Source organism: Clytia hemisphaerica, unplaced genomic scaffold (genome assembly GCF_902728285.1).
Source record: "Clytia hemisphaerica strain Z4C2 unplaced genomic scaffold, Clytia hemisphaerica genome assembly, whole genome shotgun sequence".
Lineage (NCBI taxonomy): Eukaryota > Metazoa > Cnidaria > Hydrozoa > Leptothecata > Clytiidae > Clytia > Clytia hemisphaerica.
This window is the reverse complement of record NW_027103344.1, coordinates 818,621-832,550: the sequence shown is the minus strand read 5'-3', so window position 1 is coordinate 832,550 and position 13,930 is coordinate 818,621. Positions and strand designations below refer to the sequence as shown.

The following is a 13,930-nucleotide window of genomic DNA, read 5'->3' as shown; positions in this document are numbered from 1 at the left end:
CTTAGCGACCAGAGAGGAAAAAATCTTTTATCTATCAGTGATTCTGACCTTACTATTATTCCTATCTCTAAAACAGCGTGTCGGAGTTAGAAGAGGGATGTCGACATTAGACCACGTGATGCAAAATAAATGATCACATCGATCGAATACTTTTTAACTTAGCATAAACCACGTGACCAACACCTGTTAACAATTCATCATTCATCAATTCCAAAACCAACAAAATTTTCGAATATTGAAATTCCTCATCCTCAAGTCTCTTATTCAACCAATGGTTCAAAAACATGACCATACAAATTGGAAATAATTTTTCTTCGTTCAAAACTTTTAAAGCAGGTGGTAAAAATTGGTTACTCTGAATTAACAATTTTTTGTATTCACCAATCTGGTTGGAAATGGTGGATCTGAAATTACAGAACTGCATACCAAGCCATTTGCTGAACAAATTCAATAAGCCATCCTGGTAATAGAGGTTCAAGTTACTATGAAGGTTCTTTGGGATGTTTGATTTCTTGATATTAGCATACTCCAGCATTAGGTGAAAAGGGAAAATCCCTGTGGTTGTGGAAATAACCAGGCTAAGTTCATCCTTGAGTAGATAGAGAAAGGAATCAACTAGACTGTACACTTTGAAGAAGAAAATATCGTCTAGATATTTACTGACGTATTCTTGCAATATGTTAGACATGGATTCTAGAAGATTGAGTGAACTCTGATGGTGACTGTTGGAATCCACGGTAGGTATTGTCTGTAATTTTCTTTTCTTGTTTTCTGTTTGTGTAGCCATGCTCATAGCCAATGGTTTCGAGATCTTAATATCAGATTCAGTTTGAATGTGAGCATCCTTTGTTTCAATAGATGTCTGTGTACTTCTAGTGAGCATCACTTCATCAAGTTTCTTCCACATTTCTTGGTTATTCTTCTTTAAATTTAAATCTGATGTATATTCTACCGGTTGAATGTTGCCTTGTTTATGGCTAAATGAATCACTGCAAGATTTTCCTGGTATTTCAAATATACTTTTGTTGAGGTCTTCCAATGTTGGTATTAATACATGTTTGGATATATGGGACTTATCAGAAATGATCGCCTCCTTGGCATTTAATGCAGGTTGACCATCCTGTAGAAGAAAATCACTATGTTGTTTGTCAATACATTTACAACAGCAAATAGTTCGATTTTCACCAATAATTTCAGGTTCAAACTTCTCATTCAATATATCCTCCATATCAATTTTCAAAAATTGTGGTAACTTGTCTGTGATATCCATAGCTGACCATTCCTCAAAACAGCTTTTGACAATCGCAATTTGCTCTTTGAAATTATAATAATTGAATACAACATAAAATAACCCTTTCATATCATAAAAGTAAGATTCTGATACGTTTACTGCTGTACCATTTAGACGTTCTGGAAAGACCAGTTTACAGCAATGACCATATTTGGAGAGGTTAAAATGTTTACAAGCAATATTTGGTGAAGCTACACTTGTATTCTTCAAGACATCCAAACCAAAGAACAGTATTCTTTTTAGATTCTCTTTCTTGATGATCAAATACCTCAATATTCGTTGACCAGTATTCATTTCTGACATCGATATCTTAGTTGAGGGCTGAGAAGCCATTATATTTATGTTTATCTAGAATAGATAATCAAAAGATTTATTTAAATATAATAACAATAATTTGTGAGTTTATGTTCATTTCGTTTATGAAGGGGAATGTAAAAGTCTCAACTTTTTCCTTATTTTCATGACATTGACGTTTTTCATCAACGGTGACTATTTTGACATACTTAAATAAGCAAATAACATGCTGAGGGCCTTAAGAATGATGTAAGAAAATAGGAAACAAATGGCAAAAATAGTATAATAAAAACGCAGACAAAAAAAGTGAAGTAAAAAGAAGAGAGATTGATTGAAACCAGAAATTCGAATAAATTGATCAGAACATTGTGAATAACAAAACAAAGCTTTCATCATAAACATTATAACACTACATCTAGAATCAGTTTAATCCAAATCCAAATTAAATTTAGAAAACCAGTTTTTACGTGAAAAATCAACAGTGCCATGCAAAGTTTTCGCATTGATGCAATTTTCTGCAGAATCTCCTAGTTTTCCTTCAAAATATTGTATTCCAGTGGATTCTTCTCGCTTCATGCCATCAACAAGCAAATCTTGTGGCACATCAATATAAGCACCAACCGCATCCAGAAATGCTGCTAGAGAGTCACCAAGACCAATACTAATATTACCTTGATCACTTTCCATGAAAATATGTTTACATGATTCAACAGTAACATTAATATCACCTTGCTGTGTGGTGATATTTGAGCTACCAGCTAAAGTTGAGATGGATATATTGCCAGACTGTGTATTCAAATCTGATGATCCATGCATATCACCAATAATTATAGATCCAGCAAAGCTGGTGCATTTCATTTGCGGACAATAACAACTTTTAATATCAATACTACCATTTTGATTATCAATAGACAGATTCTTTGCTTGAATTTTACCAAATTTGGCTTCACCTCCAAGAATAAATAATCCATTTCCTAATAAACTTTTACACTCTAAATCTCCAGCCACATCAATATCAACAGTGCCAGATTTGATTTTTCCTAGAGTACAATTACCAGTAGATTTGATTTTCAACATTTTTCCTTCAGTTTCTTTCACCGATACCTGTTCAGATTCAATTTCAATATCATAATTATGTGGGATTTCAATATGAATTGAGAAATCTCTGTCATCACTTATTACATCTAGGTTTTGAGATACAGAAAGTAAATTCTGTTGATTGCAATACTCAGCTTTTGCATATTTTCCAAGTTCCAGATCCAAAATTTCGTGACCATCTTTATTGTCTACCATCTTGATAAACGCCATGTCACCATTAGGAACATCGTGTGGATTGATACATTGGACAACAACAGGAATTTTTGGACATGCGTACTTCAAACTACCAAAATGGTTCATGTTTTGAAAAGTAACTTTAGTTCTTTGGAGACACCTCATCCATTTTGTTGAATTTGAGAATACTCTTCTACTGTGGCAGAATATCATTTTATTATTTTCTTGTATTTTTATAATTATTCTCTCTGAAAATATAAGAAAAGAGAAGGAAAGGGTATTAAAGATCTTAAGCACATTGGAGTAGGAATCAAAGAACAATTTGCCTATAACAAATTATTTCCCTCACAGGTTCAGGGCTCCCTGAGGCCAAAAAAGTTAGTCTTGTTTATTGCAAACATGATTATTGTGATTTTTACTTTCACTTTTGTTTTCATTTATCATTTCTTTTTAAAAATGCTTTTGCTTGATTTCATGTGTGTTTAAATCGCAGATATTTTTCTCTTTCTATAAGAAAAATTAACGACAACACACCAAACAAGCACATGCAATTTAGGGGCTGTCCAACTAATACGTACGCACTAAGGGGGGACCGGGTAACTTATCAAAAAATTTCAGCCCTTTTATTGCGTGTAGAAGCGTGTGAAAGAGAATAAAGAGTGAATTGTTGTCCTGTTCTTGTGAAATACTAAACAGCGAGAAGAGAGAAATTCTAAGACAATGTATATCTGCTCAATGCTTAACGTGACACTCATATTTTACCATAAGATTTGTACTTTAATTTTTTAGGTAGAGGTAGAGTACATCAGAGTACATCAGAGTACATAAAAAAAATCTAAAAAAGTATAAAATAATTTTACGGTCAACTGGGTGAGTTTTTTTGTCACATTTCAAGAAACCAGACTGATCTTTAATTTGGAAGGCTTATTTTCAACATTGATTGTCAGTTAAACAATAATACTTGTTTTCACATTGAAATGACTAAATCTTATTGGATGAAATATGCAATGGCACCATCTTGAAAGGGATCTGAGAGACAACCATTGTAGTAGCCCTGATGGGAGTAGGAGAAGGTTTTCGAAATCAGGTACCCTAAAATACTCCGCAGTAAGGAATCTTAAAAATTAATTTTCTAAGAATAAGCATTAAAGTTTTCTAAAAGCAACAAAGTTGGAAAGCCCAAAGCACTAGGTAAAGATAAGATTTAAAAAGCAATAGATTATGAATATAACAATATAACAATGTATAATTAATAAACATATAGAAATTACAACGCCATGCTTATGTTACAAAAAAATTGTGCCATGATGCTTGTTTTAAAAATAAAATATTTTAAGGCATCCAGAATATTGAAAATGAAGCTACTACTCAAATGATTGTTGTTCGAAAACATGAAAGAAAAATCATATTAAAATTTTACTTCAACTCAGAACATTCAATTTTTTCAAATTTGAATCATTGAATTTACTTTACTGTGTATTAAACAATCTGAGCATAGTGCTTAATACTAATGCCTTACAAAAATGTTTTAAAAAATTGAAATAAAAAATGAATAAATGTAAATAAAATTAAACACATAAAATTTAAACCCCATGACTGAAAGTTACAAGAGAAGACAAAGAAAAAAAACGAGGATTTTTGTATCGTACAAACTTCATTATTTCTTATAACTAACCATATTGCAAATCTGCCTTGATCTGACAAAAGGAAGTAACTGCATTTTTCTTATTTTGAGATAATTACATAAACGAGTTGACCTTATTCAAGATTAAAAGTATTGTTTTAAGATCAAAACTTTTGCTGATTGTGAAAGACCAAACCCTAGAATAGTTTATAATATTTAAAAGGAAGGAGTTAAAAGGAGTTTAAAAACATCTTGATTTTAGAAAAATCTACACAAGTTTTACTCTACTCAAGCTATTTCAAGCTAAAAATTTTAAAGTTACTTCTTTTTGTCAGAAAATAAACTGCAAAATATTGCAAGCAATATTCATTTTTCAGGCTATAAAAAGAAGTAAGCGACTTTTGTCAGATCACGGCAGAAATACAAATGCATATTTTACCAGATTTTACTTAAAAAACTTTCCAGATTAGGGAAAGCATAAAAAGATGGTTGTAACTTTTAAAAGCTAAAGAAAATGAAATATTTAATTAAACATCAATATATCAGATGGCTTTAAGTGTTTTGTGAGTGCACAGAAGGTATCTCACATTTTGCTGCCGTTGAGGCAAAAGGTCCAATCTCAAAATAAGTGTCTCAGAAAACTAATTTTCTTTTACTTTGCTAATGATTTAGAGATTGGAGCCTTCTCTACTGCAAGAAAAGGTCAACCATCTTACAATTTTAAGTTAGAAACACTAATTACACTGATTCAACTTGTCTTTTAAATTCATATACAAATGCTAAAGACAATTAAGTACTTATAAGAAGGGTATTAAAAATATACTTTACCATACTGTAAGTTGGTATATATACCAACTTACAGTCAGGGCCCGCGCCACAATTTTGAAAGTGAGGGGGCCAACAAAAATATAGTGACTAAGGAGGCGCAACCATGGTTTGCGCCGACGGTCCGGAAAATTTTCGATTTTGACCTGTCTTATTTGGCTAAAACAGCTTCCTTTTTGTTCAGATTTTCTGAAAGAAAACTGTTAAGTTTGTTTTTTTTAAAAAAAATAGTATAATTAGACTTATTTAAGTGTCCATCTGTCCCCTCTTAGAAAGGTTCTAACGTTTTTATTGGCACGCGCACAGAAAAGAAAAAGATTATTAGGTGAAGAGAAATTTTTTATTTTGCTTTGCAAAAAAGTGGAGGGGCCATGGCCCCCCCGGCCCCCCCGGTGGCGCGGCCCTGTATAATGTCAACATCCCTCTTCTAATTTCGTCACCCTTCTTTAGAGATAGGAATAATAGGAAAGTCGGAATCGCTGACTGAAACTAATTTTCTTTGATTAGCAATCAGTTGAGAAGTCCATCAGTGAGTCAGACCTTCTTATTATTCCTATTTCTAAAGAAGGATGTCAAAATTAGAAGAGGGATGTCAACATTAGACCAACTTACGGCACACATCACAAATGCAAGATAGACAAAAACATATTCATGGTATCTCTTCTCAGTTAACTCTTATTGTTTTGTCTATTATAATCAGTTCAGGGGGTAAAAGGTTTGAACTAAAAAATATTTGAAATTTGAAGTTACGATTTAAACAATGTATTGTTTGTAATGTTTTTTACCTAAGCCAGTCAGTGGCCTCCCCCTAAGTGAGGCTAATATCATGCTTGAGATTATGTTCATTTTTAACAATAAATCCTTTGTTTTTAAGGCTTGATTCTAATCCCTGATATCTCAACTGCTAAAAAACAAAAAATCATTATGTCACCATTTAGCTACAATCTTTTTTGAGCATTGACATCATTACTGTTATCGCATTGACATCATCACTGTTATCGCAAAATATTTAAAGGAGTTACTCCTGAAATAAATCTCCTGTTTGCAAGCAAAAGGCCAAATCTGCTCTTTATCAATTAAATTATTGATAGGAGATGGCCCTTTCATTCTCCTAACATTCTAATAAGAAAATAGAAAAGGACCTCAAATCATTAGATTTAATTTAAGTTTTATTTGAGCACATGGAAAAAATCTAAGCCCTGTATTCCGCCATATTAAAATCAACCTGCATCTGAATTTTCCTTTTTTTGGAGAATTGCATCATATTACATTTTGGATAGATAGAGATAGTGCACCATTGTATACAATCTTGACAATTCCCATTCAAGAATTAAATTGCTTAATTACAAGATCAATTGGTGCCCTGCAAATGGGACAGTTGTCGCCTCTCTGTTGCATAGTGTTAGCACATGATATACAACAGCAAACATGACCAGTGTTTCCGTGAACAATGGTTGCATTTTTACGTCTGGAACAACAAATGACACATCTTTCTGATTCATCAAGATTTTCAATGTTGACATCATCATCATCGTCAACCAAAATCTCTAAATCAAATTATGTTTTATTAACAATTTGAGCATTTACCTCTCTATGCTCAGCTATGCTAGGCAAAGCATTCAGAGTTCCACAAAATGATAATAATGACTTGAAATATAATATAATAGTTTCCACAATTTCAGTTCAGCTAGCTGGTTAGTAATTTATTGAGAATTTTGAAATAAAGGGGCCTAAAGTTAAACAAGAAATTTGAATGATTTGAGTAATATATTTGGCTAAAATTGCTCAACTACACAAAATTATCAATAAGATTGATAAACATCCAAAAGAGTAGGTCAAAAGTCTATCTGTACCCCCCCCCCTTCAAAACAAGGATTCCAAGTTCTTTTGAGTTGAATTTTCACCAGTGAAGTCTAAATTCATTTCTCACCTTGATATATTCTATAGCATCTAACTTTTTCCCTCCCCTTGTCTTGATTTAAAAGTCTACTCTCTACTCGCCTAGTCACTGAGCAGAATTTTTCGATTTATGGAAAAAGCTGACATTGCAAAAAAAGATAAACAAATGAAAATGAAAACACAGGTTCATTTCTAAAACAAAATGGCTGATGGAAAGGAGCCTTTATGAATGTGGCTGAAGTTTGGATGTAGTTTAAAGTAGTTTTGAAAGGCTTTTGAGTTTGTAAAAGAGGATTTATGGTAAGTAATTATGTGTGTCTGGCTGGGTTTCCAAAGTTTTGAGATTCTGTCAACAAGGGTTCACTCGCAGATTGTGTCATTCAAACTGTACCATACTGTTTTAGTTGCACCAGACTCTAAAATTTTATGTTAAGGTAAGACTTTTTTTTCTGAAATTTTGAGTCTGGGGCTAATTTTTCCCCAACAGAGAAAAAGGAACACTTTTTTAAATCTTAAATTAAAAATACCATCAACATAGGGACAACTACATAAGAACTTAAGCGAGTTACCAGTTGGGGGCTGATGAGGTCTAGAAGTAACTCTAGCAGATGGTGTATTATGTGCATAGGTTGCTCTCAGTCCTGGATCCATTGGAATATCTCCACCATCTAAAAAACAACAATCACATTATAAGAAACTGAACTGGCAAAGTATTGCAAAACAGCATCTAGTGGTTATCTTGATTACTTTGAGGTCCTTTCAACGCAAGGCATTGCTATATTTGGATTGTTTCAATTACTATTGACCAACAAAAGATCACAGCAGTGGCAAATTTGCTAAGCCTGCATTTAAGAATGTCAAGAAGTTGTGTTAGCTGTTTGAAAAAATTATTTTTGTATTTGTCTAACAACAGAATAATTGTGACACAAAGAGTGGGCAAATAAGATAAAATGTTTTTATAAGGTAATTCAACTGACCATTATGTAGGGCCGGAGATATACACTCATGACAAATATCATAACCACAATCAAAACAATGGTAAGGTCTTCCCCTATTTGGTTCAGGGTTTTCTGTAGTAAATTGTTTTCTGCATTCACGACAGCTCCAACTACCATTTTGTCCATAGACTTTCATTGGATCTGTTAAATGAACTGGATGTTCATGTTGAGGAGTTTTCCGTTCCGCTAAACAATCAACACAGCAGTCAAACTCACAAAGAGCACAATGCCAAGAGAATCTCCTGAAAATGAAAAATAAATTGTCTTTCATTAACTTTTAATAACACTCACAATGACAATCAGATCAGCAGTCAAATTTACAAAGTGCACAGTGCCATGAGAATTTCCTGAAACAGAAAAATATTTCACACAACCAAAATAGCTTACTAACCAGAAAAGTGTATTTGTTTTTGTACTCTTAAAAAGAACTAAACTCAATTTCAAGGGAAAACATTTTTAAATTAATATTATTTATTAATTATTGACTGTGGGTTCAATCTCAAAATAAGTGTCTTAGAAAATGTATGAAAAGTATTGTAATAAAGCGCTGCTATAAAGCATTCAATAAAAAGAAAATGGTTGTAATCTAAATCTCAAAAATTGGACACAACTTTGATAATTTTGAGATTGAGCCCTTAGGTGTGGTGATGGTTGAAGACAAAATGAAATAGTAAGAGAGATCAACACTGAACCTTTCAGTCCTAATCAGAAACCAAAAACTTACGATCCAATTTCAGTTCCATGTCGTTTACAGCAATCACAAGCCCACCAGCCCGGTGCATTATCATAAAGTTTTGCGGCATCAACAGGTTTCAATGGATGTTGATGGATAGGAAGATTCTGCCCTTGGACACACCGATCACAAATATCAAATTGATCATGGAAACAATGATATGCCAATTCTGGTCCTCTGGTTACATCACAACCATCACAGCGCCATTGTCCATGGTACTGAGGGTATACATTTTTCATGTTCGCCCTATACAACTGATGTGAAGGGTGTCTTAAATGTCTTATAGGGAGTGCACAATTAATGCAAAGATCAAATTGACAGGGTTGACAATGATATGGTTTCTCACCGTTTGTTTTATCCAACTCACAATTATCACATTTCCAAGATCCATTGTATTGTGGATAGATTTTTATCCCTTCTGTCAGTTCCAAAGGATGCTCATGGGTGGGGTAGTTTATTAAACGAGGTATTTGCTGCATTTCAGACATGATTTTTAAAAGATCTTATAACATTTTCAATAAATTTCTAATCATCACAGATACTAAAATAAAACAAAAATTTTGCCGATTATGACACTGTCATTTAAATGGTACAAATCATGCACCATGCCAAAAATGGCTTAAATAAGGTTTTTGTAATAACTTGCCCAAATTACATCAAAAATTAGGGAAAATCTCAGAAAACCTCTATATTAACATTAGAAAGGGTAAAAGATGGTTAAAATCACTCCAGGGGGTTAAATGGCCCAAATATGGCTAATTTGTTGTCCAGACAAAAAGATTTTCCTAAAAAGGGCCATTTAAGCTTAGTCTATACCAAACCTAGTTTAAACTAAAGCTGAATGGTTGTTTTAACTCCTAATAGTAAAAATGCCCACTTTTTACGTTCTTGGGTCCCAAAATAGGACAATAAAGTTGTCCTTAATTTTACATTAGTTTTAGTATCTAAATTATGAAAGTGCTCAAAACTGAAACTATCAAGTGATCTTTAACACAAAAACACTATGGTTAAACATAAAACCTGTAATGTGAAAAGTAAAATGGGCAGATAAAAGGTCCATTTTTGGACAAATTGTTGTCTTTTAGCTCTTCAAAAGAGGAAAGGTAGAGCTATAATAAAAAAGAGTGGAACAACTCTCCTAATTTATACTGTAAGAATATAAACTAAGAAATACTAAATTAGTTTGAATGTAAAAGGGTCCAAAGTTAGACAAAAAATTGTCCTGCAAATGATATCTAAAAGCTCCATAGTCAATCTATTTTTACCGCAACTACAAGACAGCATTTTGTCAATTTAATGGCCTGTTTTGACTTATCCCTCAAGTTTTTATCATGATTTGGGGTATAATAGTATCAGCTGTAGCTGTTTTAGAGTCAGTTATAGGTTAAATGGTCCATATTTAGGACAATTAATTGTCCATACTTTAACTGTTATATTTTACAAAAAGTCCTTTTTGGGCCCGAATAACCAAAATTTGTTATATGGACACTAAAGTCTGTCTCAAAATAATTTGCAGCTGGAGACAAAAATGGCTGTAACTTTTGATAGAGTTCGAATCAAGTTGCGATTAAGTGCTTGTTAAAATGATATTCGTGAGTGGAATATTATCAAGTAAAAAAATTGAGAAAAAAAAGGAAAATGAAAATGAAAAATGAAGAAGAAAAAAATCAACTTTTTTTAGAAATTTGGTATAATTACCATTTTCACAGGAGTGATTCTTCAATCTTAGATCATCATCACTGTCAAAAAAATTTTCAAAAATATTCATTCAATCAAAAGATATCAAAGAAAGTTTATTGCTGGTTGACTCTATAAAATAGTAAAAACTGGTAAAAAACGACAAAAAAACAGCCTTTTGTCGATCAACCAGCAATAAACTTTGTTTGATATCTTTTGATTGAATGAATATTTTTGAAAAATTTTTTGACAGTGATGATGATCTAAGATTGAAGAATCACTCCTGTGAAAATGGTAATTATACCATACTTCTACAAAAAGTTGATTTTTTTCTTCTTCATTTTTCATTTTCATTTTCCTTTTTTTTCTCAATTTTTCTACTTGATAATATTCCACTCACGAATATCTTTTTAACGAGCACAAAATCGCAACTTGATTCGAATTCTATCAAAAGTTACAGCCATTTTTTTCTCCAGCTGCAAATTATTTCGAGACAGACTTTAATTGGAAACCATTCATACAGTTTTGTGCAAAATTTTAGTTTATAGCTAATAGTTTTGGCACTATTTTGGAAAAGATAAAAATGGTTGAATCCCTAGCGTTAGAGCACAAAAAGTGGTTAATTTAAATACATTTGCCTTTAGGACAACAGATTGTCCATCAGAGGGGCCGTTCAACGATTTTCATTTTAATCATCTTATGTTTGAGATATTTAGAGCCTGATCTGAGAGGATCTTGAATGAATTTTTGTTTTAAAGTTGACTTTGATGACAATTAATTGCCCATACTTTACAACATCTAGGACAGTTTATTGTCCATTTTTGGACCTTTTTACAAGATTTTATAATTGGAATCTTGTTGTAGGATAAGGTTCTTCATGTGTACTAAATTTCGACTTGATCGGAGCACCCTATCAAGACTTAATGATCTTGGATAACACATTATCCTTTCAGTTAGGACAATTCATTGTCCTTTTTAGGACCGCAGTTCATTAAGTATATCTTTTACAGTTACGGGACCAGCATGGGTCCAAAAACGGACCTTTTAACTTAACCACACGTATCAGTGTAGGGCCTAGTAGACATTTACGAGTCTTTAATTTTCAAAACTAGTCAGGGGTGTAAAGATGGTGCAAAAACAGCTATTTTTTGTACCATTTAAATGACAGTGTCCATTAGAGCAGAGATTAGTTTCAAATTTAATTGACTATTGGGAAAATTAACTTTTTTAAATGATTACTACCGTAACTTGGTCTGATGCTGACATCCCTCATTTAATTCCATCACCCTTCTTTGGAGATAGGAATAAAAGTAAAGTCAAACTTAATCACTGACTGAAAAAAGATGTTTTTTACCTTGGCTGCCAAGCTGAGATATAATCAGTGATTCCAACCTTCCTTTATTCTCATCTCTTAAGAAGAGTGAAGGAATTAGAAGAAGGATGTCAACACATTAGACCAACTTACAATACAAATTATTAAGATATCTTAGTTTTGAGTTAAAATAGTTTCCTCTTCAAATTTCAGTGATCGAAATAGTGGTCAGTTATCAGTTAAAACCGACCAGAATAAACCGGAATTTGTGAAAATAACCAACCATGATATTTGAGTGACGTGACGTTCCGTTTTTCATGACCAATATATTTTATTACTAGTTCCTTAAATCCAAAACTTTCTTCTTTAATTTCTTTGTTACTTGAACTCTATTCCTCTATAACCTTCTTCTCTAATTTCTTTGTTACTTGAACTTTATTCCTCCGTAACTTGCTCCTCTAATTTCTTCGTTGCTTCGAACTTTATTAATCTGTAATTTTCTTCTCTAATTTCTTTGTTACTTGAACTCTATTCCGCCATAACTTTCTTCTCTAATTTCTTTGTTACTTTAAACCCTATAAATCCCTAACTTTCTTCCTTTTATCTAAACTTAACTTTGCATTTTTAATTACTGATCTGTACTGATGACAGTCTTAACGTCAACTGCTCTAACTTGGGACGATTGGTCAAAACATGGGACTGTTGACAATCTGTCCTGTATTTTCACTTAAAAGAACGTGATGGTCTTTTAAAAAAACTAAGTACTCCAGCAGAAATGTTTTAAATGATAACGTCAAAGTTAATTTATCCCTTTTGTACTGGCTGGAATAATTTGTTATTCAAAAAAATGTTGCGTTCTCCGTAAATGACTATTAACTAACCTCCATATTATATACTGTAAATTAAAATTATCCCAGCCATTCTCAAATTGCAATTATTCAATTGTGTTCATTAGATTCGGCATTTGTTTAGTTTGATTGACACCGTCTGGTCATACCGTCAACTGCTCTAACTTGGGACAATTGGTTGAAACATGGGACTGTTTGATATCTTGCCTGTATTTTCACTTACTGTTAAATCTCTTTGACAACAAATTTGTTTTGATAACTCCACCAAGTTTATCAATCATACTTTCTTTCTTTCTTCGTTCCAGACATTCGCGTGTGTTCCACTACGGATTTGTTTCATATTTCGATTTAAAAGCCTACTCGGTGCGAAAGAGAAATCGTGTATTTTTTAATACGCCGCTCATTAACTCAAATCAAATGACTTTGGAGGTTCGGTCTGGAGTTTGGTGAAATGGTGGCCGAATTGCCGTCCCATTTTTTGTCAGATAGTCCAAAGTTAGAGCAGTTGACGGTCAGTCAGGCACATCCTGGCAAATGAACGAGGTATTTTTCACTTGCGATTGGTGGCAAATGCAAGGGGTCGAAAACAAAAGTGATGTAATAGCACTGAATACCCCACACAATTGAACCGGGGTTGGAAATATTTTGCTTCATTTCAAAGAACTGCATAGATGAAATTTTTTTTCCATGGGTCAATTTTGTCTTCGAAGATTGAAGAAACTTTTAACGAAAAAATAAAGTTCCCAGTTTTCTTCCTTTTTTCCCATTTTCAGTTTGAAGTTCATTTTTATTCATTTTCACGCTTTTAGCCTGAGACATCCTATCTCATTTACACTGGGTGACGAATACCCCATGCAAATGCTAACCCTGTTCATTTGCCAGGATGTGCCTGACTGACGGTATGACATTATCATTATAAAGTTTCTGTTGGAGTAAGTTAGCTATTCAAAAGACAAAAACTGTCACGTTCTCCCAAACGATTACCGTGAGATCGGGTAACTTGCATCAGTGGAGGCTAACATGCATACATACCGTGAGTGGTCCTAAATCCGACAGCCCTGCCTAATTCTGACCCCCTAAATAAAGGTTATGAAAAAAAATTCTATGTTTACAAACACTCCTTCTCCAAGTTGAACGAAAAACTATTGCAAGAATTC

At 33.0% G+C, this 13,930-nt stretch overlaps 2 protein-coding genes across 2 annotated transcripts; both read right to left on the bottom strand.

The window, feature by feature from the left end:
- Window positions 1-1,912: 1,912 nt before the first annotated feature.
- LOC136819438 (protein FAM185A-like) lies at window positions 1,913-3,101 on the bottom strand. Its single transcript, XM_067075664.1, has one exon. The coding sequence runs from the start codon at window positions 3,068-3,070 to the stop codon at window positions 2,012-2,014; it is 1,059 nt and encodes a 352-aa protein (XP_066931765.1). The 5' UTR covers window positions 3,071-3,101; the 3' UTR covers window positions 1,913-2,011.
- Window positions 3,102-4,085: 984 nt separating this feature from the next.
- On the bottom strand, window positions 4,086-9,493 carry LOC136819427 (uncharacterized). Its single transcript, XM_067075655.1, has 4 exons — window positions 8,928-9,493; window positions 8,183-8,445; window positions 7,775-7,873; window positions 4,086-6,853 (listed from the first exon to the last, which is right to left on the bottom strand). Exons 1-4 carry the CDS (start codon window positions 9,422-9,424, stop codon window positions 6,630-6,632), a joined length of 1,083 nt encoding a protein of 360 aa, XP_066931756.1. The 5' UTR covers window positions 9,425-9,493; the 3' UTR covers window positions 4,086-6,629.
- Between the last annotated feature and the right edge of the window lie 4,437 nt (window positions 9,494-13,930).

Coding starts and splice junctions, on each gene's coding strand:
- LOC136819438 (XM_067075664.1), bottom strand. CDS start 3,070: ATGATATTCTGCCACAGTAGAAGAGTATTCTCAAATTCAACAAAATGG.
- LOC136819427 (XM_067075655.1), bottom strand. CDS start 9,424: ATGTCTGAAATGCAGCAAATACCTCGTTTAATAAACTACCCCACCCAT. Junction 8,446..8,927: donor CATGGAACTGAAATTGGATC/GTAAGTTTTTGG, acceptor TTTCATTTTCAG/GAGATTCTCTTGGCATTGTG. Junction 7,874..8,182: donor ATCTCCGGCCCTACATAATG/GTCAGTTGAATT, acceptor GTTGTTTTTTAG/ATGGTGGAGATATTCCAATG.